This window comes from Ambystoma mexicanum, chromosome 6p (genome assembly GCF_040938575.1).
Source record: "Ambystoma mexicanum isolate Mex_15411 chromosome 6p, UKY_AmexF1_1, whole genome shotgun sequence".
NCBI classification, from domain to species: Eukaryota; Metazoa; Chordata; class Amphibia; order Caudata; family Ambystomatidae; genus Ambystoma; species Ambystoma mexicanum.
The window spans coordinates 971,822,968-971,848,510 of record NC_090935.1 but is presented as its reverse complement, the minus strand read 5'-3'; the positions used below and the strand labels follow the sequence as shown (position 1 = coordinate 971,848,510).

The 25,543-nt window shown below is 49.6% G+C and overlaps 1 protein-coding gene across 1 annotated transcript in view; it reads left to right on the top strand.

Moving 5' to 3' along the window:
• Positions 1–25,543, top strand: part of CEP120 (centrosomal protein 120) — a 1,008,936-nt gene that overhangs the window by 800,881 nt on the left and 182,512 nt on the right. Inside the window, exon 16 of the mRNA XM_069625584.1 lies at positions 10,113–10,274. Within this exon, the coding sequence (XP_069481685.1) occupies positions 10,113–10,274 (162 nt within the window). The remainder of the gene's footprint in view (positions 1–10,112; positions 10,275–25,543) is intronic.

The window sequence follows — 25,543 nt, the reverse complement described above, 5'->3', positions numbered from 1 at the left end:
TTGTCTTCCCATTCTGGACCACCCGGGATGCCGCTCCATGTGAATGTTTCTCTCAGGAGCTGGGCCAGTGGTTCCGTGGCCAGCGCAAAGAGGATGGCTGATAGGGGGCCGCCTTGCCGCGTCCTTTTTCCCAAAGCAAAGGATTGTGATGTCCAGCCATTCACTCGGACTTCAGCCATTGGTGCATCATATAGTAGTTGGACCCAGGATAGGAATTGTTCTTGGAACCCCATTTTACGCATGATCTCCCAGAGTGCCTCCCATTGGATGGAATCGAACGCCTTTTCGAAGTCTATTGTAAGTACACCTAAGGGAATATTTAGGGTCCGGGCTTGTTCGATGACGAAGTGTATTCTCCTTATATTCATTCTTGTGGATCTGCCGGCAATGAAGCCACATTGGCTGGGTGAATTAGGGATGTTATGACCTGCTGTAGGCGTGTCGCTAGCAATTTGGCCAGTATATCGGCTTCGCTGTTAATGAGGGAGAGGGGCCTATATGAGCTACAGTTATCTGGGGGTTTGTCTACTTTGGGTATTACAATTATTGTAGCTTTTCTTAAGTCCGCTGGCAGGCGCCCCGTAGTTCGGGCCTGTTGGTACATTTTGAGTAGGTGGGGGGCCAGATCGTTACTGCCCATCTTCTTCCAGATTTCTATGGGAAAGACATGTGGTCCAGGTGTCTTCCAGGATTGGAGCTGCATCATAGCCGCTCTAATCTCTTCTTCCGTAATTTCTTTCTAGGTTAGCAATCTGCTCGGTACTGAGGGACGGAAGGGTAATTTGTCCAGTACGGAGGTCCCGGGGGGGGGGAGGGCTGGAGGTGCCTTGTTATAGCTCCTCGTAATACCTTGCAAATTCCTCAGCTATGTCTGCATCCGTCAGTTGAGGTTCCGAGTCTTGGGGTATAATTGCTCTCACTTGGTTGTGACCTTCATCTCTCCGTTCAAGCCAGGCTAGGACCTTCCCCGCTTTGTCACCAGTTTTAAGGATTCTGGCTCTAATTGCTCTATGTGCCTGTTTGGCATTGTCCAATGCAATGTTTTGCATTTTATTTTTAGCCAGAACCAAGGCTGTTTTTGTGAAGACAGTCTTGGGTTAGGTGTCTCTTCTGCTTGTTTTACATTTGCTTCTGCTTCTCTGTGATTGCAGGTATATTTTCTTTTGTGCTGCTGTCCAGGAGATGATTTCTCCTCGTATCACCGGTTTATAGGCTTCCCATAGTATAACGGGACAGTCCACCGATCCTTCATTCAGCTCAAAGTACGTTGTGGTGGCATTTTGTAGGCGTTCTATTAGTTCAGGGGAGCCTAGGTCGTAGTTGTTCAATCTCCATACCAGTGGGGAGGGGGTGGTTTGCACGTCGTAATTGATAGGAGTGGAGGTGAGTGATCTGAGATGACTCTTGGGAGGTATTCTGCTTGTGTTGCTGTATGCGTTATTGCTGCCGGCATAAAGAAATAGTCTAAGGGTGACAACGATGCATGTACCCCAGAGTGATAGGAATATTCTCTCTTCCGGATGCAGGTCTCACCATACGTCCCTGATACCAAAGGCTTCCACGAATGTAGATAGGTTGGTTCAGCGGTTGGGGTCTCTGTTACGTAGGTGTGTGCGATCCTGTATATTGCTCATAATATCATTTGAAGTCCCCTCCTAGGACTAAGGTGTCCGAGGTGTCACTGGTTAGCAAGGGCGTTATATCTTCTATGAGCATGTTTTGTAGTGTAGGTGGTGCATAAATCGCCATGAGGATATTGTTTTGTTCCAAAGCGTACCTGTGATGTATGTGAATCTGCCCCCAGTGTCTTGCGTTGTTTTTGTGAGGGTAAACGGCAGTCTTTTATGTATTAGTATCAATACTCCTCTGGCTCCCATCGTGAAGCCTGCTTGTATGATCGTACGGTAGTTGGAACGCTTGAATAATGCATTGGATGTACCTGCCAGGTGAGCCTCTGTTAGGAAGTCTTTTCAGGCTGTTTCCTAAGCTGTTTACATTCCAGGTAAGACGTTTTAGGGCTCTGTTCTTATTGTCTTGCAGAGTTGCATTCACGTTCATGGTTACAGCTGATAGTGAAGCCTCCCAGAGTGGGGGCATTGATTGCGGTTGACTTGTGGCAGGGAACAATGGTCAGTGTTTGATTAACACCTGATTCATGTAGGTCACGTTGTTTCATTGAGCTTCTCCATCTTTTAAACTTGTGTCCAACTCCTCCCTCCCCATACTTTGCCCACAACTGAAGCATCTGTCACCCTTTTATAACTCAAACACTAATTAAACAATGGATCTAGGCAGTCTAGTACTTTCGCCTAGTGTTGTGCGTGCGTTTCCTTGTTAAGGGGGGGGCGGCTCGGGTCGGTTTCAGCCGCCAGCCGTTGTGATTTCTGCACTGTAGATCTGTTTTGGAGCTGGCTTTTCTTGCCTTTTCGTTCCAGTGGTTCAGTTGGCTTTGTCTATTGCCATTTTCTTTCATGCGTTTTCCTGTTGTGGCATTTCTTCCTGCTGCTGTTGGGGTCTGTTTTCCGGTGGTCTCTCTGGATGTGGTCTATTGTGTTTGTTCCCTGTTTTCTTCCTTGTGCTCCAGTCGCCTTCTATATGTCGTTCTGCCCAGTTCCATGCTTCTTTGGGATCTGTGAAGTGCAATGTTGTGCCATTATGGAATATTTTAGGTTGAGCAGAGAAGATTAGACCATGTTTGGTTCCCAGTGTTTGCAGACGTCTTTTGAGTCGCGCCAAAGGATTGACACGCTTTTTGCACCTCTCTGGTGAAGTCAGGGAAGAAAGCAATTTTTGAGCCGTTATAAGTGATGGATCCCTTTGTTCTTGCCATTTGTAGTATGGCAGCTATGTCCCTATAGTTCAGAAATCTTGCGATGACTGTATGCGGTGGTGCACCAGGTACAGTTCTGCCAGTTGGGATGTGATGAGTCCGCTCAATAAAAAAAGAATTTGGAGAAGGATTTCTTATCATATATATCTGCAAGCCATTACTCAAGGAATAATTCCATGCATGCCCCTTCTGCCTTCTCCGGGAGGCCAAGGATGCGGATGTTGTTGCGCCTTGACCTTCCTTCACTTTCATCCACTCTTCCCTCTAGGGTTTTTATGCGTTCTAACATGCCAGTCCTCTGACGATTGACCCCCCGCAGATTGTCCTCGGTCTCCGAGATGCGTGCTTCTGCCTCTCCGGTACGTGCAGTTAGCTTCTGCAGGTCACGTCTCAATAGGGATACCTCGGCACCGATACTGTCCATTTTCTTCTCCATTGGTGTTTTGGAGCTGGCAATGGCACTCATCACGTCTCTGAGGGAGATGTCGTCCTCTGTGTTCTCTGGTTCGGTTGATGCTGACCTTTCCGGCGAGCGAGACAGTGATGTGGTCGTATATTGTTCTATCCTGCTTTGTGTGGAGGTTTTCCTGGGCTTATCTTTCCTCCTGTTGCGAGGTTGTTATTGTAGCGTGGGAAGTAGTTTTGTTTCGCGTGTGGGGGGGGTCTGGCAATCTCGTTTCGGAGGCGTCTTGGGTTCGTTGCCCACAGGGTTGTCAAGCCCAGCAGGAGGCAGTGTTTAGGGATTGCACGGTTAAGGCTATTGATTTCTTGATTCTGTTTTTGCCAGGCGTGACTACAGTTTGCAGGTTGTTGCTTGTGGCTATGTTTGTTGTGGATTGCACGTTCTTGTGTTTCCTCCCTGTGTTAAGTGCAGCGCCTTTGTTATTTACTGGTGTGGAGTGCTTGTTCCACTTGCTACAGTTCGAATTCGGTAGTTATGTGCAGTGACAGTTTACACTGGCGCCTCAGTCTTGAAAGTAGAACGATTATTTTGCCTGTTTACAGGCTGTGGCGCCCTTCTTCACTCCTCAGGGGGTGGGAATTCCGTCCGTTATTACTTGGTTCCTGTGGTGTGGGCCTGCCGGTTCACTAGGAGCACCTTTAAGTTTTTGCACGTTTGTCCCACTGTTTAGCACCCTTTTATTTTTTTTGGCTGTTAATGTGGTTATTTCTGATGTTTCTATTTGCGGTAGAGTGTTCCCTGGTTCGTTCCACTTTGAGTCAGGGGGTGAGTTAAGATTACTGCTGTGCACCTTCGCATGCGCGCCGCTCGGCTCTGTGTGTCTTATTGCGAGGCGGTGTTGAGTGCATGGACACTCGGTTGGCAGGTGGTTTATGTTTGGAGTCCACCACCGCCCTCACTCTCTGGCCCTTCCGTTCTTGTTGCCCCTATCCGTGCTGGAGCGGGATTTTGGGCAGGAGTTCAGTCCCCAGCAGGTTTTAAATGTTCATTAGATTGCCCCTTCAGTTATCCCCTGGCTGGGAGGTTGTGCTGCTGGGCTCACGTATGTCGAGGAGACTGTGGTTGCACTTCAATTTTGAGAGGGTTGCACGGACAGAGCAGACTGATCCCAGTTCAGTGTCTTAGCTGCTTAGCTCATGATCCGCAGTTTTGGGGCTCTCCTCCTGGATCTATGTGTATGATTCCAGCATTATTGTGCTGGTGGTTCTGCCCAGGCCAGCGTCTTTTTCAGTTGTTTAGTTGGGGGCTTGACTGGGTTAGAGCCGACCTCTCACTTCACGCCTTCCTCGAATGGGTCAGCTCTACATTCTCTCGTGATATCCAGTGCCAGATAAGAGCCCGTCCGCCCCGGGAGGCAGGGGGAGTCGGGAGGTTCTCCCCCTCTCAATATTCTTCGGGCAGGGTACAAAGTCCAGGGCCCCCCACCCCCACCTCCTTACCGGATCCTTCGCAGTCTGGGCTCCGGTCTCTGAGGGTTATCAGCAAATCAGCAGGTGCTCAACGTTACACGGAGCGCCCGCGACTGCTCGGCATGAGTGCCTGGGGGGAGGGAGGACGGGAGGCTCGGCACTGGTCGTCTCGTGCGGCATATCTTCCTTCACAGCCGTCGTCGCTTGTGGTCCACTGATGTGCTGGACCACGCAAGGGTCAGGGGACACTCTTCGCCTCCAGATGCAGTGACGGTCCGTGTGCGGCTTCACTTCAGCGGGCACCAGGATGTAGAACGTTGCATGCATTCGCGCTCAGTGGTGCTCAGCGGCCATCTTGGATTCCTTTCAGACGCAGTCGCTTTGCTAAATGCATAGAAATCAGCCGATAGAAATCAAATGGTTTTCTGCTCAGATTACAGCATATAGGGCCAATTATATTCCGATACTGGAAAACACCTTTTTTTACTTCATTTGCAGTTATTATTCTGTCAGGATATTGCAGGATACGGCTGGCGGCCTCGGGAGCACCAAAGGATCACGTCTCCATGCAGCGACTGTTGGCCATGCCCCCCTTGGTCTGCTTTAACTCCTTTCTGTTCCTCGTGTCAGCACCTGAGACTTTGTGGGAGTTGAATTTATAGAGTTGGTGACTTCCAATGTGATATTGTTCAGAACATCTGTTCAGAAAATCATTAGAGACAGGAGATGTTAAAGGAGTGTTGTGTGTATGAGAGATGAATGATATTTTGCCTAGAGTGATTTTCAAGACCAGATTTATGGGGTTTACAACAGGTAGGTTTTGTAAAAAGTGACAAGCCATAAACTTTTTAGGAATGATGTCTTCTCTGTGATGGGAAAAATACTGCGCCTCTCCTGAAGGGGTCATCACCTTTCCCCAGCAGCTGGCCCCTACCACGTGATCCTCCCTCATAACAGCACTGGCAGGGACAGGATCAGGCGGCGGCTGCTGTCCCCTGGCCACATGGGAGGAGATCTTTGTCGGGGAATTAGTGATGACTCCAAAGGATTCATCACAGTTTCAAGGGCGGGGCTGGAAGAAGGATCGCCCAGCACCCAAAGAAAGAAAATGGCAGAATACATCAGGTAGGGTTTATTTTTCTCCCACTGGGCCTCTTCAGTTGCTGTTTCAGCCTTACTCCACCCACCCCCCATAAGGTCTCTAAGTGATGGTCTTGTTGATTCCATGGGACCTACATTTGGAGGCCTGGCTGACCCTAACCACAGACTATTGGATGCTGACAGTAGCCAGCAGAGGGTTCAGACTTCCTCTGCCCCCCCATTCCTTCCTCCCCCCCCTCTAAACCAGATTGAGTCCCCCTCCCTCCTAAAGCCATAGATCTTAAGACTTTTGGAGATAAAGGCTACAGAGGAGGTGCCAAGCAACAAGGTTGGACAGGTATTCTAATCTAGTCTATTCACTGTGCCAAAGGCGAACCAGGCAGTCCTGCGCACCATCCTGGACTTAGCAAAAGTCAATCTCCTCATTCCCTTTCAGAAGTTCTAGATGATTAACGACGCGCAGATCCGGTCTACCTTACCCCAGGGAGATTGGATCTGTGCTGTGGATCTGAAGGATGTGTACCTACATATTCCTATATGGCCCCTGGATCGGAAGTTTCTAAGATTCTCAGTGGGGCAGTCACATTACCAGTACTGAGTCCTTGTCACTTCGTTACACTTCCTATGAAGGTCAAAAAGAAAAAATAGTTCCTCTCTGAAATGTGGCCCCAAGTTCTTCTGAAACTAAACAGCCAACCCAGAAATGGGCAGCAGTCCCATACACCCCACGCCTAAGGACAGAAGCCCCCATATAGTATGAGGAATCTTCTGTGAATATCGCTCTTTGAAGTCATCCATTGATTCTGCAAGTGGCCCAGAAGGATTCCACCATGTCACAGTAGAAGAGCAAGTGGCTCAGATTCTGTCACTGGTTACTTGAGAAGCACAAGTCTTATATCTGCTTCGCTCGGACGATGTCCTCTTTCAATTCCGATCCGGCAGCTTCAGAAAATAAGCCAGAAACGTATAGTACTTACTTGTCAGTGCTTACCTTAATTAGGACTCCACAGACATTCAACTGATCTCATGGAAAACTGTGTTCCTGGTGGCAATCCCCTCGGCCAGGAGATTAAGCTCGAGATACAGGCTCTAGTTGCTGACGAGCCGTTAACAATCTTTCATCGCAACTAAGTAGTGCTAGCACTCACCCATCATTCCTACCTAAAATAGTGTCAGCGTTTCCTATAAACCAGGAGATTTGCCTACTGGTATTTTTTCCAAATCCAGCCTCGGAACCAGAAAGAGCCCTGCATGCCTTAGATATCAGGAGGTCTCTGACGTTTTATCTAAACAGGACAAAGGAGTTAAGGCAATCGGCTCAACTGTTAGTAAAGTTTCGGGGTGCAAATAAGGGCTATTCTGCCTCGAACACTACTATCGCTAGATGAGTAGCTGCAGAGAATACTCGAAAACTACACTCTGCAGAAATGCCCTCACTCTACGGTGCTTCATGAATTACTGGTTAGAGCCAAAGCACCATCAGTTGCTTTTCAAAGACATGTCACTTGACAACATTGCAAAAGCAGCGATTTGGGCCTCTCCCTCTGCTTTCTGTAAGCATTACTGTCTTGATATGAGCCTGAGGGCAGATGCTAAATTTGTTCAGGCAGTACTGACTGAAGATCCTCTTCAGCTAAAGTTGGAACTAGAACCTTCCAACTTCTGGGAGACAAGTGCTAGTAAATCTCCCACAAGTATGGAGGAAATGGGACAGGACATATTTCTAAGGAAAATGTACTCACTGTAGTGACTGCTGTACTCCTAGCATGTAGTCCCCTTTCCTTCATATGCCCTGCCTCCATCCCCCTAAAATGCACTTGCTTATCAGTTAGCACCTTATCTAGGGGGGCTTGGGGCACAGAGGCAGGGCTTGAGGCGGTGCGCCTGTGGCCACGCATGAGCTGGTCCTGCATATAAAAAATAAGCAGAGCATTATTTTGTATGGTGATACAAGAAACTCTGGTCCCATGCTGTAGGACGGAATAACCCACAAGTATGAAGGAGCAGGGACTATGGTCTAGAGTACAGTAGTCACTATGGCGAGCAACTTTTCCTTTTTCAGTGTACCTTTTTTGTGTGTTCTTTGGGGGTGACTATTGGGGATATCTGTACTTCACGGCCTGCGTTTCTCCCTACCTTGAGTTAAGCCTGGTTGCTATGCCACAACTTCCATTAAGGTATGGTCTTACATTTTGGTGAGAAACATTGTGTCTTTAGTTCAGATGGTCACACAGTCCCCACCAGAGGGTTGCACAAAAATCTCTAATAGCATATGCAGAACAAAGTTCTCCTAAATTTAAATTTTAGCAACTTGATGTGGTGATTAAATTGTAACATAGCCCAAGCCTCATTTGTACATTAAAGCATGCAAATGTGCAAATAACTACGCCTCCCTTTATCTCTGTATGTTATGCTAACAGAACTTGTAAAGCGCACTGTCACCCTAGGTTATCATGGAGCTAGGATAAGTAGAGGTAAGACAGGGAAACTAATTTAGAACAGGAGAGTTTTCAAGAGGCCTCTACATTTCTAATGGTTAACGGTTCATCTTGGAGAAGGTGGTAGCACATTCCACAATTTCACCGCTGCTACTGAGAAAGCACAATCTCAACTCCTAGTGCGAAGGGAGGAAGAAACAGTGAGCAGACAGGCTGAACCAGAACAAAGAGCACAAGTGGGCCGGTGATGGAGAAATGTGTCCTGGAGATAACTAGCACCGAGATCATGAACGGCACGATGCACCAGGCAAAAAGATTTGAATTTAATTTGCTTTGCTACCGGCAGCCAGTGAAGAGAGCAGAGCATCAGCATTATGATTCCAATATAGGATGTTTATAGCCACTCTATCCACCAAGTTATGCAATAGCTGAAGTTGATGCGTCGGGCTGTTAGGCTGGGCACGGTAGAGCGCATTACAATAGTCAATGCGACTTAATACTAGAGAAGCTACCACTGGCGGCCGAACTTTAGGAGGGAACAGAGGAAGAACCTTCCTGAGAATCCTCAGATGGTAATGTCCAGCTTTGCCGACAGCCGCCACCTGAGTACTCATGGAAAGTGTGGCAGAGAAGATGACACCCAGATTCTTGACAGTTGTCACTGCCACTGAAAAAGCACCCAGTGCCGGGTCCACAGTCGGGGAGTTAAGGGGGGGGGGGGGCACCAACCACAAGGTCCTAGTCTTGTTGCCATTGAGCTTCAGCCAATTCTGATTCACCCAATTCCCAATGGCCGCCAGGCAGAGACTAAGGCGTGACGACACCTCAGCTTGGTCAAGATCTTGGCGGATCAGGATCTCTCTGTCGTCAGCATAGACATAGCATCGGAAGCCGAAGGATCGGGTCAGGATCAGAAGGGGCTGCATATAAATGATAAACATTGGCGACAAGGCAGAGCCCTGGGGGTCACAATAGACAATATGCGATAAAGCCAAGAAGAAAGGGGGAAAAGAGAGCATCTGTCTACGTGCCACCAAAAAAAGAGGTGAAACAGGCGAGAAGTGAACCTGTCAGGCCAATCGTAACCATGCAAGATATTAGAGTAGGGTGGTTGACAGTGTAGAAGGCCACGAAAGGATCCAGCAGAATCAACGCTCCCACTCCCCCACTGTCAACCAGCATGGTCAGATTGTCCTGAACCGCGACTAGCACACTCTGTGTCCTGCCCAGGGCGAAAGCCGGACTGAAAGTGATCGAGAACACTGGCAGTCTTCAAAAAAGAAAGACTATAGGAGAGATCAATGCCTTCAACAATTTCATTAAAAAAGGGAGGAGTGAGATAGGGTGAAAGCTACCCGGAAGAGTAGGGTCGAGGGAGGGCTTCTTCAACAAGGGGATGACATCTGCATGTTTCACTTAGCCGGGTATATGACCAGTCTGACATGAGACATTAACAGTATCTTATCTTAGCCACAAAATAAGTGTTTTGGAAACTAGCCCCATGAAAAATCTCCCTTTTTTTGAATAGTCCAAACCAATAATCACACTTTTGATGGATACAGTATGAAAACCATCCACAGGTAAGCAACAGTGCTTGTGCATATTGAAACAAGTGATGCATTTGCGAAAGAGGTGGTGTGGTTGTCTTTACAGTCTCCCAAATTGTGGTGGCAGTAAACTTTACATTTGGTTTTTTGCACAACATTCACATGTATTTGTAGAGCACACGTCAGTGCTGTCTTTTGCAATTTTTTAAGAGAAATATTTGTGTGATGTGAACAAATGCCTAGCTGGGTCTGTGCCATCTGTGTTTAGAGGACATGGTTTAATGTGGTCTGTTGTCATCCTGACTTATTGTGCTTTATTTGTAGCTCAATAAAATTAAGACTGAATTGCACACGGATCATGAACGTGGTCTGCAAGAGTTGCAGGACAGTATGCGGCGAGTCAGAGAAGAGTGTGCTCACCAAGTGGAGTTGGAGAGGTCAAGGTTCAGGCAGATGGAAGAGGAAAAGTTACGCCTACAGCAGCAGGTGAGCAAAATACCACTAGTCAGGATATTCAATTGTTGACATAAAATTCTAGATACATTCAAATGAAATACTAGATACATTCAAATAAAATACAAAATAGAGAATTACATTTAGGAACTGTGATTCTTTCAAAACATTTTCATGGAAGTTATAAAGAATCACAGTTCTACAGCATTTGGCAAAGCATCTCGGTTATGAAAATGAGCATTGAGAGATGCTTCTGGAAAGATATAAGCAATTAAGGATAGAAATTGTTCCTGTTTTCAGGGGGTCACGATTAAATTGTAGTTTACATAATTGTGATAAAAAGGGGACTGTAAACGAGGAGTATGCTTCTAAAGTGAATAACCTTTGCTTCAAGTTCGATATCAAGTAAGACGTTAAGGCTTGAGAAGCTCAGGCCAAGAAATGTTACCAAAACTTACAGTTGGTCTCCTTAATGCTTCTACGATCTTGCTATAACTTAAAAAATGGGGATAATTGAATGGGTTTGCAGAACTTCTCCTTTTTAAGGCAGTAGAGGACCCGAACTCGAAACAGAGAAGGACTTGACTCAGTTCCTTTGATCTTGTGAATTCAGCTATTTGAATGAGATGAAATGCTTTGCTAGACATATCCTGCTTGCATTAAGATGTCCAGGACAAGGTTTGTGACTTCATTTTAAGTTAAGTCCCTACTTTATGTTGATGGAGGAAGTGGTTTTAAAAAAATATATTTTATTGGTGAAACGGTTGGAGCATAAATAGATTAACATCTCTGACCCAACATCAAGGTCATAACACATAAGTAACAGTAATCGACATATCCTTCTGTATGCACTTCAGTGGATGGCAAATACACCAAAGGAAGTCAACAAATCTTCTCTCAAAAGTTTATACAGTTTCGAGATCCCCGCTCCCCCCTGTGCCCAAACCCTCCCACATTGTCGGTCCCAAAGGGCTCTGCGTTTCAGTGCCCCACCCTGCTACTTGGCCAAAAGCCTGGCGTTCCTAAAGTCCAGCTTGAAGGCAGGGTCGAATGTCAGTGATGTAAAGTAGTACGTCATCAGTGTACAATGATACCTTGTGAGGTGAATCCGGGGTCCTGACTCACTGAATGGATACTTATCTAGGTATATTTTGCACCATCGGTTCCATAATGAGGGAAAACAAAAGGGGAGAGAGGGAGCAGCCCTGCCGTGTCCCACATGTGAGGGGAATTGGGGATGACTACTCCTGATTGACCTGGCGAAGGGTGTTCAGGGGAAGCATAGTTTGTGGCCATCATGCTCCTGAATCGGGGTCCAAACTCAAATGCTTCTATGGTGGAATGCATAAAGGCTCAGTCAACCTTATAGAATGCCTTGGTCGCGTCCAAGGCTAGTAGGGCCACCTTTCCTTTATTCCTGGTGGTAGTCTCTATTCGGTTTAATGCCCGCCTAATGTCTCCTGTCTTCCTACCCTGGACAAAGCCTGGTTGGTCTGCATTAATTCATGTAGGGGGGAAGTGGGCTAAACGGTTTGCTAAAACCTTCGAGTAAATATTTGCATCAATATTCAGTAGAGAGATCAGCCTGTAGGAAGCACATTCTTTTGGATCCTTACTGGGTTTCAGTAAGAGTATTGCGGTAGAGGCTTGCATGGAGGGGGTTACACAACCCAAGTCTCGAAAGCAATTAGAGGGCAGTTAAAGGGGAGTGAAGTTGGCTGCTGAAAAGCGTATATAATTTGGGTAAAAATCCATCGTGGCCTGGGGTTCTAGATTTCAGGGACCTTATTACCTCCTCCATCTCTTCCTGTCGGATAGGGACTTCCAACGCCTCGCTTTCCTCATTGGCCAAGCGGGGAAGATTTAGCTTCTGCAATATATCTTCTCTGGGCAGAGGGTGATTGGATTGGGGCTGACATTGTCTCCAGTAGGTGGGCCATAGCTAGGTTTAATTTATCCTGCTCCCCATAATGGGTACCCTCCGTTGGTCTTTAAGACCTATAATGAAGTTGCGCTTTCTAGATTGAGCCAGCTTCCTCGCTAGGAGTTAGTTGGCATTATTGCCTTTTGCATAATAGCCGTGTTTAACTGCCACCAGGGACTGAGCTGTCTCTTCAGCGTATAGGGCTTCCAATTTATTTTGGGCAATGCGGAGGGACAGGTGGAGTTTCGGAGACGATCCCTTCTTATATTTGCTTTCGATCTCTAGGCTTTCCTGTTCTAGTAGGGCTCGGGATTGATTTTTCTGTTTATAATAGGCCACTGTGTCTGCTATTAAGACTCCCCTGATAACAGCCTTCATGGCGTCCCATGTCGTGGCCGGAGACGTTAATGAAGTGGGGTTTTCACGTAAATAATGCCTGATCGCTTTCGCTACCCCATCCCTTAAGGCCATATAATTCAATATTGGATCATATAGATGCCATTGTGGTCTATTTTGGGGGGTTGGGGTTCCAGGCCTTCACCTGTAACAAAGCTGGGGCCTGGTTGGAGATAACCTTCGGGGCGATGATCACACTTTGCTTGTAAATGGCATGATTTGTGGCGAGGCCAGGATCAAGTCTATACGGGACGAATGAACCTGTGAAAAGAAGGTTGCTATTTTCTGGGTGTAACACCCTGCAGGTGTCCACGCACCCTGAACAAGTGAAGGATACTTGGAGTGATCTTGACATCCTTAGAGGGGGGGGGTGCGATTTATCTTTGTCAGGGTCAGAAACTCCATTGAAGTCCCCCCACAATAACAATCTAGCCCTCCAAAAAGGGGAGGAGGGTCGCTTCTAGACCTCCAAAGAAGAGATCTTGGCTTTCATTTGGGGTGTAAATCGAGATTAATATAGCTGGCCCAAGAGCATACCTTTCACTCAGATGTAACGGCCACTAGGGTCTTTTATAATGTCCAATTCTTCTAATTGGATGCCTCTAGCCATCAGGCTAGCTGTCCCACCAACCCCCCTTTTTTTTGACCCTCTAGAGGCCAGGAATTTCTTGGGGAAGTCTCTGCTCCGAAGCCGGGTAAAGTCTTCTGGGAGAAGATGGGTTTCTTGAGCCCTCCAGGTCCTTTAAGCGCTTCAGAATTGACTTAAGTGTCACTGGAGAGTTCAAACCTTTTATGTTCAATGAGACCAAATTCAACTTCTGGTAGGCTATCGCCAGGTTTTCCTCTCTCACCCCGGAGGTGGGTTTGGGGGGTAGAAGAGTAGAGGCCGCCATCCTAGTTGAGGAAAAACCTCTGAAATCGTGCTCCGACCGTAATTTTAACTAAACAAACCAAAAACAACCCAAAAACGGTGAACTCCAAACTTTTTGAATGCCAAAAACCATCAGCAAAACACCCCACCGGTTTGCAGGTGACATGCTCCTTGAGGTCGGGCTCAGACCGAAAGAAGCCCATCTTAAATTTTGGCGTGTTCTGTGTTCCCATGATACCAGTTGGTGCGCCTATGGGTGGCAGGGAAAAGCCATTGGAGTTTTATGGCGGGCTATTCGCCCCTGATCAGGTGTGTGGTGACTCTGTTCAGGTTGCGGCTCCTCTGAACCTTGGACCAGGCAGAGCGTTGCGCTTTTGGCTGGAGGCCCTCTGCTCTTTTGAGTGAACCCAATGGGGAGCCCTCGCTTTTGTCAACTGGAGAAGAGTTTAGGATTCCCTCTGCATCTTTCAGGCATGAGATTGATCGAGAGACCCCTTTAAACGTGAATTGCATGGCAGTGGAAAACAGCCAGCGATACCTGATCTTCTGATCGCGCAGAAAGAGTCAAGGGTAGAAGCGCTCTCATGTCTGTATCACAGTCGATGCCAGATCCTGATAAATCTGTAACAGAGAGCCCTGGAATGTCAGTTCATCTCCAGTGCGTCCCGCTGCCAGGATCTCCTGCTTTGTCGTATAGAAGTGAACATGGGTGATCACATCTGGGGGTGTTCCGACTCCATTCGCTTGCGGGTGTGCAACCTATGCATGCGATCCAGTAGAAGTTGGGGCTTCTCGCGATGTGGCAGGAGAGATTGGAACAGGTCTCCTATGTTTTCCGCCAGGTCATGATCTTGGACAGGCAAAGGGACCTCCCCTGTTGTACCTCCAGTAGGGTGGCTGCGTGGTGTTGGGTCTGGTCCTCCATCTCCCCCAATCTTTGTTCCATTTCCACTACTCTTTGGTCTGTATGTTGCAATTTGGTTGACAATTCCATCATACATCTCCAATATTCTGTTTTTATGTCCATCATAAATGACTGTCCTCCTTGGTGGCCAATTGCCCTGCAGGGCGAGATGGGGGCTGGGGTGGGGGAGGATTTCATTGCATCTGTTTTCTTTTCCTCCCCCTTCTGTTGTGAGTAGCATGGTGGAGATGTCAACATTCTTCTGGACCTTAGGATGTTTCGACATGGATTCGGAGCCTCTGGCCCTTGCTTTGTTATAATTCTTCACGTCCCGTATTGGGTTCCCCGAATGGCTTGCTGCTCTCAATTGGTGTAAAAGGGGGGCAGGAGGAGGTTACCCCGAGACTTCAAGTCCCCAGGCCAACAGCTATCCGGCCCCGCATTTGGTGATACCTGTTGAATGTGCAAACTTCAAGGGAGCCCTTTGTCAAGGCTCCCTTGGTGTCACCACTGCCAGAGGGATCTAGGGTTCCGGAGCCTGAACAGTTTTGTACCTTTGTTTCCCTTGGTGCAGGGACCGCTTACACCTTTCGCCTCCTATGTCCTGCCTGTTGCTCCAGGAAGGCTGTAGGTCCCTGTGTATAGCTTTGCTCTCATCGGGAGGAGGGTGGAAGAGATCCGTCCAGGGGCACCCAACAATCTCCTACCTGGGGTCCACCAGACACTACAGACTGCTCCCCATGGATGAGGAGGGCAGAAGGCTAGAGCGCCGCCCCACCGCTAGGACCCTGTTCAGGGAGCTGGCATGGTGGTGAGCAGGATTCCGCCGATGTAGAGCTAATGAGAGGAGGGACTACCTTCTAAGGTCTGTGCCTTTGTGCTTCGAGGAAGTGAGTTGTTTCCCCCAAGTCCTGGTATATGTAGTTCCACTTTTGAGGGGTCCTGTGGTTGCCGGCTCACACATAGACAGTACGTAGAGCTAGGAGACTGGAGGAGCTAGTCTGCGCGTCCCAGGGTCCACTTTGCTGCATAGGAAGCGGCTGACCAAAGCTAAACAGATCGGATGTCTTCCCTGTCGGGAGGCACCCATCCCACATTCGAGGGTGCCCAGGCAGCCGCAGAGTGGCACATTGCTGTAAAGGGTGAGTTTTTTCTGTGCCCAGCCCCCCCTCATATCCTCACCCTCCAGGTATTAGGTCAACCACCTCTCGGCTGTCCAAGCCCGCAGCTCTGCCTCCAGGATGACCAAGAACGCCACAGCTCCATCTTGGGAGTAGGTGGCCGAAAGTACGTTGCAGCGGATTCTTGTTGGTTTTGCTCCTCGGGTCGCTTTGAGCTACCATTGTCACCAAAGCGTGCCTTCCCCCTTTAGGGCTTCATCGCTGTCTTGTCGTTCTCGGGCATCGACGGGAAACTGTTTTATTCATTATTTGATGGGCTTGGAGCAGAGGCCATCAACAGAGCAGCCACATTGGTGGCGCTGCTGGCCACGCCCCTCGATGGATGAAGTTTTAAAGAAGTGCAAAACCTGGTGGTTCCATTATGGGATCTTCATTGCTGTTCATAAACGTTGAATATCTCTGACCAAGGAGAGGATCTTTGAACAAATTGGCAATATAGACAGAAACAAACTTTTGTTAATTGATAAACATTTCAGAAATTGTTAATATTCTGAAATCCTGCCCATCTTGCAAGTTGCAACACCCAGTATTCATCTCATCTATTAAAAACATTTGTAGAGCGATCCCCTGCAATTCTAACTCTGAGACAACACTGATAGAGGTGTAATGGCTAAATAGGCAGCCTCAACGATCTATGTAAAAGGACCACTGCCCATTTAAGATTTTGGATTTCCTGGTTTTCACATGCACCCTACTGGCAGTTAGACAGTTATTGTTTCCAATCTTATGGCTTGCAACACATTCTTCCAGCCTCAATCAAGCTTTTTAGGTTTAAAACTTTTCTGTGGTGATTTATAGTTCCACTCCGTCTTTTGCAAGGCAGTTTTTTTTAAAAACACTTTCTACCTCAGCTTTTTTTGTCAAGTGCCTCCAGAAAAGCACAAAGTCGAAGAAGATTGCCCTGCCTTGGACACTATTTGTATCTCTGACAGCCATACTGTGCAGGGGTGCACTGTTTGTCAGAGAATGTCTTATCGTAGCTTTAAGAACAGAGGATATAAGGCGTGGATCACAACTGGAGAAAGCCAGAGAAAAGTGTAAAGAGGGCTCAATCTTCTCTAAGAAGTTGAAATTGAGTATCTTCATTTATGGGGGCACTGAATGTTATTCAGTCTTGACATAACCGTGACATCTGCACGACGTTAAATGACCAAACTTCGAAAAGCACGCCACCATCCTGCTTGCTGTTTGTACCTTTGACACCATCCACAATACTGACCTGGTTTGCTCCAGCTTTGCTGGTGACACCATCATGAACCAATCTCACTCTTTTTGGCCTCAACGGCGTATACCTTGATGTGGTCATCCGCTGTCGAAAACCTACATCTGTTAGGTTGAGACACACCTTTTCAACTGTGAACAACACTTCAGCCGCCTCTAGACTTTCTGTTGTGACAAGTGCCGAAGATGCATCATGAACAAATGGCCAGAAAGACAGTCTTCAGACAAGGACACATGTTGCATGTAATAATGTCGCCTGGAAAAAGTCACTAGATGGGCATATTTATTTTCCTGACCCCTAAGATACGTTCCTCAAATATTCTAGCGGGGGTATAATTTTATATTATAAACTCCAAACATAGAATAATTGGGGATAGTGTTTGATTTTACTTGGAAATTATTTGAATTATTTGGGAAATGTTGCCCCCTGGCGACAATTTCCCTGGCAGCTTGTTCACTGGACACCGTTCAATGCATTTGTCTTGTCCAAGACAAGTGTCACTGCAGAGGCTGGCTACCCTCCAGAAGTCTGACAACTGCGACAACTCAAACAACCGATTGGTTTGATTGTTATTCACGGCAGACCCCCAACTCTTCTCCAAAGAGGGCTCTCCCACAAATGCTAGTATTCTTACTCCTGCGTCCCGTCCTCTTTCCTCCATGGACATCCCTCGCTACGGATGGGAGACAGAACCTTTTTCACCAGAAAAAAACCTTCTTCCCCTTTAGAGGTGCACAGCCCTGCGTGCATGCGCTCCCCTGACTCCGCCCATTGGCACCGCTCCCCAGTCCCCTGACCTCGTTGATGGGAATGGACCACTTTTCTCAGCGCTCCTGGGTTTGGCTTCGCCCTTGTAATACCACACGCTCTCCCCCAGATACTTTCTTCTGTCTTTTCTTCTGTTTTTTTGGTCTTAATCAGGTACTTTGTCCTCTGGCGCCACGCTCCTCCCCCGGTGCATGTCGATGTCAGCGGGCTTCAACGGGTGTCCAACCTGCGAAGGGCTCTTCCCTACGTCTGACCCCCACGCTCTTTGCCTCCGCTGCCTTGGCCCCGATTACAGCTGGGAGGGTTGTACTGCGTGTGACGTTCTTACACCGTGCGCTCTCAAGAACAGGTTAGCTCGGTGGAGGGAGCTCTTTGAGAAGTCGCCTCCGGAGAACTTGAACGATTTCATCAGACACAATTCGAGGCCTAAAGTAGGGCTGCGTTTTCCATTGCACCCCGCAAGGGCGACGCCTTCCCAAGGAAACGTCCGAGCAGGAGGAACCAGTCAGGTTCTCTCACTAACACAGGTACCGAGGCTACTTCTGCTACCGGCCGTCAGGACGAGGGGTCCTTGGATCCATCCGGGGATAGTGCTGAGGGACCGCAAGGGTTCTTTTACCGGGTGTCCACCCGAGGGGCCACGCCCTAGTAACGGACAGATGTCTGAGGGGGTGCCTGTACACAGCACTACCAGCGATTCCGCCAAGGCCATCACGCCTACCAGGCCCCGTCAGAGGTGATGGGTAGGTCTCATGCACAGCCTGACAAAATGGCCAGCGCGCTGGACAAGATGGCCGCTCATCCAATACCGCCTCCCCTGGTGCGGAGCAGGTGGGAGAACAAGTTTCAAGGTAGGACTGGTCTCAACCAGGTACGCGCCCTAAAGTTTATCCATCAGCATTGGAGGGCAGATTTATCTGGCAGCCAACAGGGCAGAGTATGCACAGGCCCCAGCAGCCACCTGCTACTCAGTCAAGATCGCCTACCACCCCACCACCCTGTGAGGACATGTTTTTTGAAAAGTTCCTCATGGTAATGAGGTCTCCTCAGATGGGGTCCATCCTTCGGGATGTGATCAGAGACATGCTCCCTCCGGTCCCACCGCCGTCACCCATAGTCATTCCTCCCATGGATCCAGCGCCTCAGGCCCCTGCGCAGCCCCTGCTGCCCACGACGGGTCTTCGATTCCGGCTTCCCTGCCTCCCACAGTTCAGGCAGTTCCACACCAGCCTCCGGCTCTGGTTCCTACACTGCAGCCCTCGGTGCCCAGCACTCCTCCACCCGCACCTTACCACCGGACACCCTGGTGGACATCGACGAGGAGGAGGACCACCATGACACTCCATCCTCAGCCAAGACCTCTGGTTTGGCCGAATATTTGGGCCTTCCTCAACCAGAGGTCGAACAACCGGTGGCGGGGTTCCCGGCTGACGTCTTGACTAATCGGAGGCTTTGGCAGCAAGTAGCTGACTTCCTCCCAGAGCTTCCGGTGCAGAGCCAGCCTTGTTTCAAGGCGGTCCTGGCAGACGCTAAATTGGTGGTGCAGGACATCATGGAGGACGGCCTGACTACAGGCTACCAAGTTCAACCCGGACGTCCAGGAACGCATATTGGACCTTCCAATCGAGGTTGGTGACCTTTCATTCCACCACCGATGAGGAGCTAGATAAAAAACAGTTCCCAAACTGCAAGGTCTTTTTCTATCCTCACAAAGGCCAAGCCCAAGGCATAGACCCAGTCTCATCGACGCTCTGACAAGGGGCAGGCTTTCGGCGGGATCCGAGGCTTCCAAGAACAGAGGTCAAGACAGTCTGACTGTTTTCCGAGTCAGCACCGTGACAAACAGCAGAAGGTGGGAGCAAGGGCTTCTTTCAGTCCTCCTCCTCTGCACCAGCCTCAGAGGGAAAGAAGGCATGATGTGCCCCTTCGGGTACACGTATCTCCGGAGGGGGGCAGGCTTGCCCTTCAGACGCAGTCTTGGCATCAGAACATTGCAGATCCCTGGATCCTATCAGTAGTGTCCGCGGGTTACCACAGATTGGGCCAACAACTATGTTGGTCGAAATTCATTCGCTCATAGAGAGGCAAGCAGTGGAGGAAGTCCCAGCCTCCTGTCACGATGCCCGCTCCCGGGGAGCCGGCTCAGGCCCTGTGTCCCCGAAAGCGGACATCAAGTCCCCGGGGAAGGTCCCAGCAACCCCTTATAGGGGCCCTTTGGACAGCGTCCTGGCGCCTATGGCGCCAGGCTCATAGAAAACGTCAGTCCTGGCCCCATAGGCGCCAGGCTCATTATGAAAGTGTTTGGATGCACTTACCTGATGCTGACCATGCTGCAGAACCCCGGCCTCCTTGAGGCCTGAAAGGAACTACTTTACCTGTGGGACACGTCTTCCAAGGCTATTTAAACCACACCCGATCAGCCACACGTGCTTCGCGTTGTTCTGCATCTAGCAGCTGGACGCTCACCGTGTCTGCTCCTGCATCTTGACTTCTGCCACACCTGCCAGCATCCTGAATCACCTGCAAAGGAAGGGTACAAGAGAACAGAAGAAGGAAAAGGCCTCACCTGCTAAATCTGCATCCCAGAGACATTTCGCCGACAATCCTGAAAAGGAAGACATTTATTTTTAAAAGCACATCGCATCGATCGCTGCAGCGCCGCATTCTACTCAACTTTACAGGGCGCCTCCATGTTCAGCAGCGACCATCAGATTCGCAGTCGCGCCCCCGCGCCTTGGGAGAAAAAGACAAGAACAAAGGTGAGAGAAAGAAGGGAAAAGGGAAGCTAAAACTCCATGTCAAGACTTACCTGTTGGGTCATTCCCTTTTCATTTCGGGTCCGCGCCGCATCCAGGCATTTTCGGACCCCGACCCCTAAGGGTAAAAAGACATCAGCTTTAATGAGTGAATGAAAAGACATTACCAAAACACTCATTAAAGATTTACCTGATTTCCACAAGGATTTCACCGCTCACCTCGGGTCGGTGCCTGTTCCCCGGCATTCCGTACCCCGGCCCCTATGGGGAAAAAGACACTAGCATTAGAACATTAATGCATGGACACAAGGGGAACCACTTATAGAAAACTTACCTGGAAGCCAAGCAAGTTTGGTTCTCACCCATCCGAAAATCCAGTGACCTAACTGGATACCAACGCGCCCCTGCATCAGAAGCAGGATGGAGAGCTCGTCCTTCCAGACTCTAAGGTGAGACGCTATGGGGAAGCACAGAAGGGTTTTGAGGAGGGTGAGAGGGGTAAGTGGGAGGCCGATTGCATTACCCCGGCGAACCAGGCCAGCGCCCCCGTGGGAGTCAGGTGAGCGTTACACCTCCTGGCGAGGCTTGGGCTTGTACTCCAGGATTTGCGCCATACAAAAGAACCAGGCTGGCCTGAGTCTTATGTTGGACATTTCCACCCTGAACCTCTCGCTCCCTCTTCAAAAATTCAAGATGGTTACGGCAGCGCTTACTGCGGAGACACTGTGCTGGGGATACAGGACATGCTCGCTGGATCTGAAGGACCCTTATTTACATGTCCCAATTTGACAGCCTCATCGGTCCTTTCTACGGTTCAGGATCATGGGCTTCCCTTTCCAATACAAGGTTCTACCCTTCGGCCTCAACTCAGCCCCCAGGGTCTTTACCAGACTTATGAATGCAGTGGTAGCCCTCCTCAGGGCCCAGGGTCACCATGTTTACCTGTACCTGGACGACTGGCTCGTCGGGGTGAGATCACCGGAGGCGGTTCACCACACTTCTCCAGCATTGGATCTTTCATGGATTCACATGCTGTGAATATTCCCCGTCGTCAAGCTGGGAAACCTCGGTCACTTTAACTTAGCGTTTTCCTATGGAAAACTTCAACACTTCAGTGTCCTATCAACGTCCTTTTTGGGTGCTTTAGGCTCTACCAATAGGACGTATGGTATAAATAGCCCCGCCCCCGCGGCTTCCCTTCAGATTTCAACCATCTCCAAACTGTGGGATCACCTTGTGTTCTTTGTGTATTTACATGTGCGTTTTTTAGTATCGAGTGGTACAATGGCATCGGCTCAGAAGTCTCTTTTTTGGCCTTGTGCTGCCTGTGGCTTGAAGGTGGTGTACGAGGGCAACGTCCATATGGATTGCCTCCCCCATCACTCGGGAGACACATGCAAGATTTGGCAGGGGTTCTCGCAGAAGACTCTGAAAGATTGCAAGCGGCGGCTTATATGTTGGCTCAATGGCGGTGCGTACCCGGCTTCAGAGGTGGGGTCGGTCTGGAGTCTGTCTTTGTAGCGGGCAGTGAAGTCCACGGAACATCGCTGTGCGGTGTCAGCCGAGCCTCTGGCGAAGAAACATTGTCGTGCTTTGCCAGCGTCAGAGGTGGGGAAGTGCAGTAAGTCTACATCGAGCAACCTGCAGTCGAAGGGTGCGAGTGCCTCTTCGTCCAAGCATGGTCTGTCGGACCATTCCCAGGAGTCTGGTGGTAGGCCCGAGAAGTCAACGGCACAGGAGAAAGGCTTGGCCAAGCCGAAGGAATCATCATCATCATCATCATCATTGAGGCGCTCGTTGTCCGGCGACCATCACAGGTTGTCGTCCAGACGGGAGTCTTCCAAACACCGGTCCAGTTCGTCCAAGAAAGCTGGGTCTCCGGTGAAGGCGTCGTCGGAGGAAGTGGTTCCGTCAGCAAACTCATTGACAGTGGCTCTGACTTCGACGGTTGGGCTGCAGTCCACAATCCCGTCGTCAACGGTGGTGTCATCGGCGCTGGCCACGACAGTGATGGACAGTGGACCAATGCTGTTCTCGACCACGTGAGTGGACACAAGATTGTCAATGAGCTGGGCGTGGCAGTCCACCAAGTTTGATTCTCTTCTTACAGACAACATTCTGCACCAGGATCCAGCGACTTTTTCGGTTTCATCGGAGGTTGAAGATGACCAGGAACAGGTGCTGGGACCATCTGCTTTGGGTCTACAAAGTGTGGGGCCTTTGACGTCAGGTAGACTGGAAGATGGTCCGGCCAGTTATCCGCTGACTAACCCACAGTCTCTTTTGTCATTACAAGTCCTGTCCACGCTTCAGTCCTTGGGGCAGCTGGATGCGACGTTGCCTCCTCCGAATGTGAATCCAGCAGTGCCGCTGGTTAAAGTACCTGGTGTAACGCCGAGCAAGTCTCCTCCGGCACAGTTGCCATTGCCGGCGAGGGTAGGACGTACAGTCTCATCCAGAAGGTGAGCTACTGGAGTCTGATCCAGAGAATATACCTCTGGACACGTTGTCTGTTTCCTCTTTGCTGACAAGGGACAATACGTAGGACACGGACGTAGAGGTGGAGCCTACCCGGAGTCGGGCGCAACCCTCTCCACCTGATGATATTGGGGCATTCCACGCCATGTCGTCTAATGCGTGTGTGGAGTTTGTACTGGCTCCAGAAGAGGAGCGGAAGGACTGCTTCCTATTTGATCATTTGGGCAAGAGGAGGAAGACTGTCTTCTCCGTGCCTATTCTTGATCATGTCTGTTTTCGGTGCCGGCTGTCAAAGGTCGTCTTGAAAAGAAGTTCAAGGCTCGAGTCTACCCCAAAATGCTTGGTGTTACAGCCCACGCCCGAGTCTGTGGTGTCGGCGGCAGCCAGCAGGAAGGCCAGGAGTCAACACAAGTGCGTGACGCCATCACAGTGAGGCCAGGAGGTAGGATGCCGTTGGGAAGAAGGTTTTGACGGTCAGGGCGATGATGGTTAAGGAGGCGAATTCCCTGGCGATCGTGGCTCAATATGACCGTGAAATGTGGCATTGGCTGGCTCCCATTCTAGAACATCTGCCGGAGCAGCACCGCAAAGACGCCATGCTGTTGGTGTGTGAGGGTGAGGAGGCCTCCAACCACAGCATAAATATTGCTGTGGACCTGGCTGAGTCAGGATCTTAACAAATTAACAATGGGGCGGTGCTGCAACGCCATGCCTGGTTAAAATGCACTGACTTTCGACCGGAAGTACAATATAAAGTCATAGACATGCCCTGTGAGGGGGAGCACTTGTTTGGTGAAAAGATCGATGAAGCCCTGAAAGGGATGAAGGAGAACACGGAAACGTTTAAGTCCTTAGGAGCCTTACAGAGTGGCCGCTCCTTTCACCCGTTTCGGGGTGCTTCAGATAATGCCCGGTTTGCTTCCTCCAGGGACCGTGGGTACAGTCAATCCAGTTACTCCTCGCAAGGGTATCGACTGTCAGCCCAGTTGGCACAGAGAAATCGCGATTTCCAGGCTCAGCGAAAAAGGGGTTTGTAGTGCCCTGCTTCTAAAGGGAAGCCAGCTAAACCGCAACAATGACTGCCTTATGGGCATTCTGCTTGGGGGCAGGGTGGCGATGCACGTGGACGAGTGGAGCAAAATAACATCAGATCGTTGGGTGTTAGACATGGTGCATCCAGGCCACTTGTTGGCGTTCAAGTGTCCCTCGGTTCCTATACCACTGGTGTATGTTTTAAGCCGCTTCTTCACATCCTGCGGCAGGAGGTGGTTCTCATGCTGGAGAAAGGGGCTATAGAACTGGGAGGGTAGCTCAGCAGCAATGTGCGTGCCTTGGAAGCAGGACAACACAAAGCAATGCAGGTTCGATCCCCGGGTCCGCGCTTAGAAACCTCTGGGTGTTTAAACGCGTTATAAATACACAACTAAGATGAAAAAAAAACTATTGCGCAACTAAAACCCAACAAATTCCTGTAACAGCACCTCGATGCCTGTGGGCTGTGTGAGCGCTTTAAAAATATAAATTAAATAAAACCAGTGCCGGTGGCAGAGCGGGGCCAAGGGGTTTATTCCTGATACTTCGTGGTGAAGAAGTCCAACGGCAAGTGGAGGCCCATTCTAGATCTTCGGGTGTTGAACAAAACTCTGCAACGCCTGAAGTTCAAGATGCTCACTCTGCAGGATGTCATCTGGTCGGTGCAGCCGGACGAGTTTCTGGCGTCATTGGATCTACAGCACCGCAGGTTTCTGTGGTTTGTAGTCTGCGATGAACACTACCAGTTTCGGGTCCTCCCGTTTGGCTTGAAGTCGTCTCCCAGGACATTCACAAAGTGTTTGGCACCAGTAGCAGCGTTCCTCCGACGGGAAGGTCATCATGTATGCCCCTACCTGGATGATTGGTTGGTGTGGGGTTCGTCACCGGCGAGGGCACAAGACAGTCTTGTGGCAACCATGCAGCTTTTGCAACGAGTAGGATTCGCCATCAACTTCGAAAAATCTTTTTTGACGCCGTCCAAGGAGTTGGTGTTTCTGGGGGTGAATTTTCTCACCCGGCACAATCTGGTGAAGCTCTCCAGCGAGCTTGTCAAGAAGTTGCAGTTGAGAGCAGGCGAGTGGAAGGAGGGCACAGTGGTTTCGGTCCGAAGTTTCATGTCACTGTTGGGGGCCATGGCTTCATGAATCCCGCTTCTGCCAAATTGTCGTCTCGCCATGAGGCCAGTGCACAAGTTACTAGCGGACCGATGGCCGCAAAGTCGCGGGTCGTGGTCGGCCAAGTTGATGGTCAACAGAAGTCTGGTGGACGCTCTTCGCTGGTGGTCATGCATGGCCAATTGGTGCAGAGCATGCTGTTGCTGGATCCGGAGTTCCAGTTCATGATTGTGGCAGACGCCTCTCAGACCGGATGGGGGGGCTCATCTCGACGGTTCACAGGTGTGGGGCCTGTGGTCTCGGGAGGACTCTTTTTCACATCAATGTGCTCGAGTTGAGATCGGTGCACTGGGCCCTCAAGTCGTTTCTGCCACACATACGTGGTTGGAGGTGAGGGTGTTGAAGGACAATACCACCACAATGTTTTATCTATGCAAACAGGGGGGCACACATTCCAGGGCCCTGTCAAAGGAGGCGCAGGACGTTTGGCATAGGGCTCTGTCTCAGGATATCAGCATTGTGGCCTATCATCTACCGTGGGTGTTGAGTGTTCAGGTGGATGCACTCAGCAGGGATGCCCGCCAGCTGCACGAGTGGAGGCTGAGCGAGCAGCAGGTGTCCATGATCTTCCGGTGATGGGGGCATTCTCCGTTGG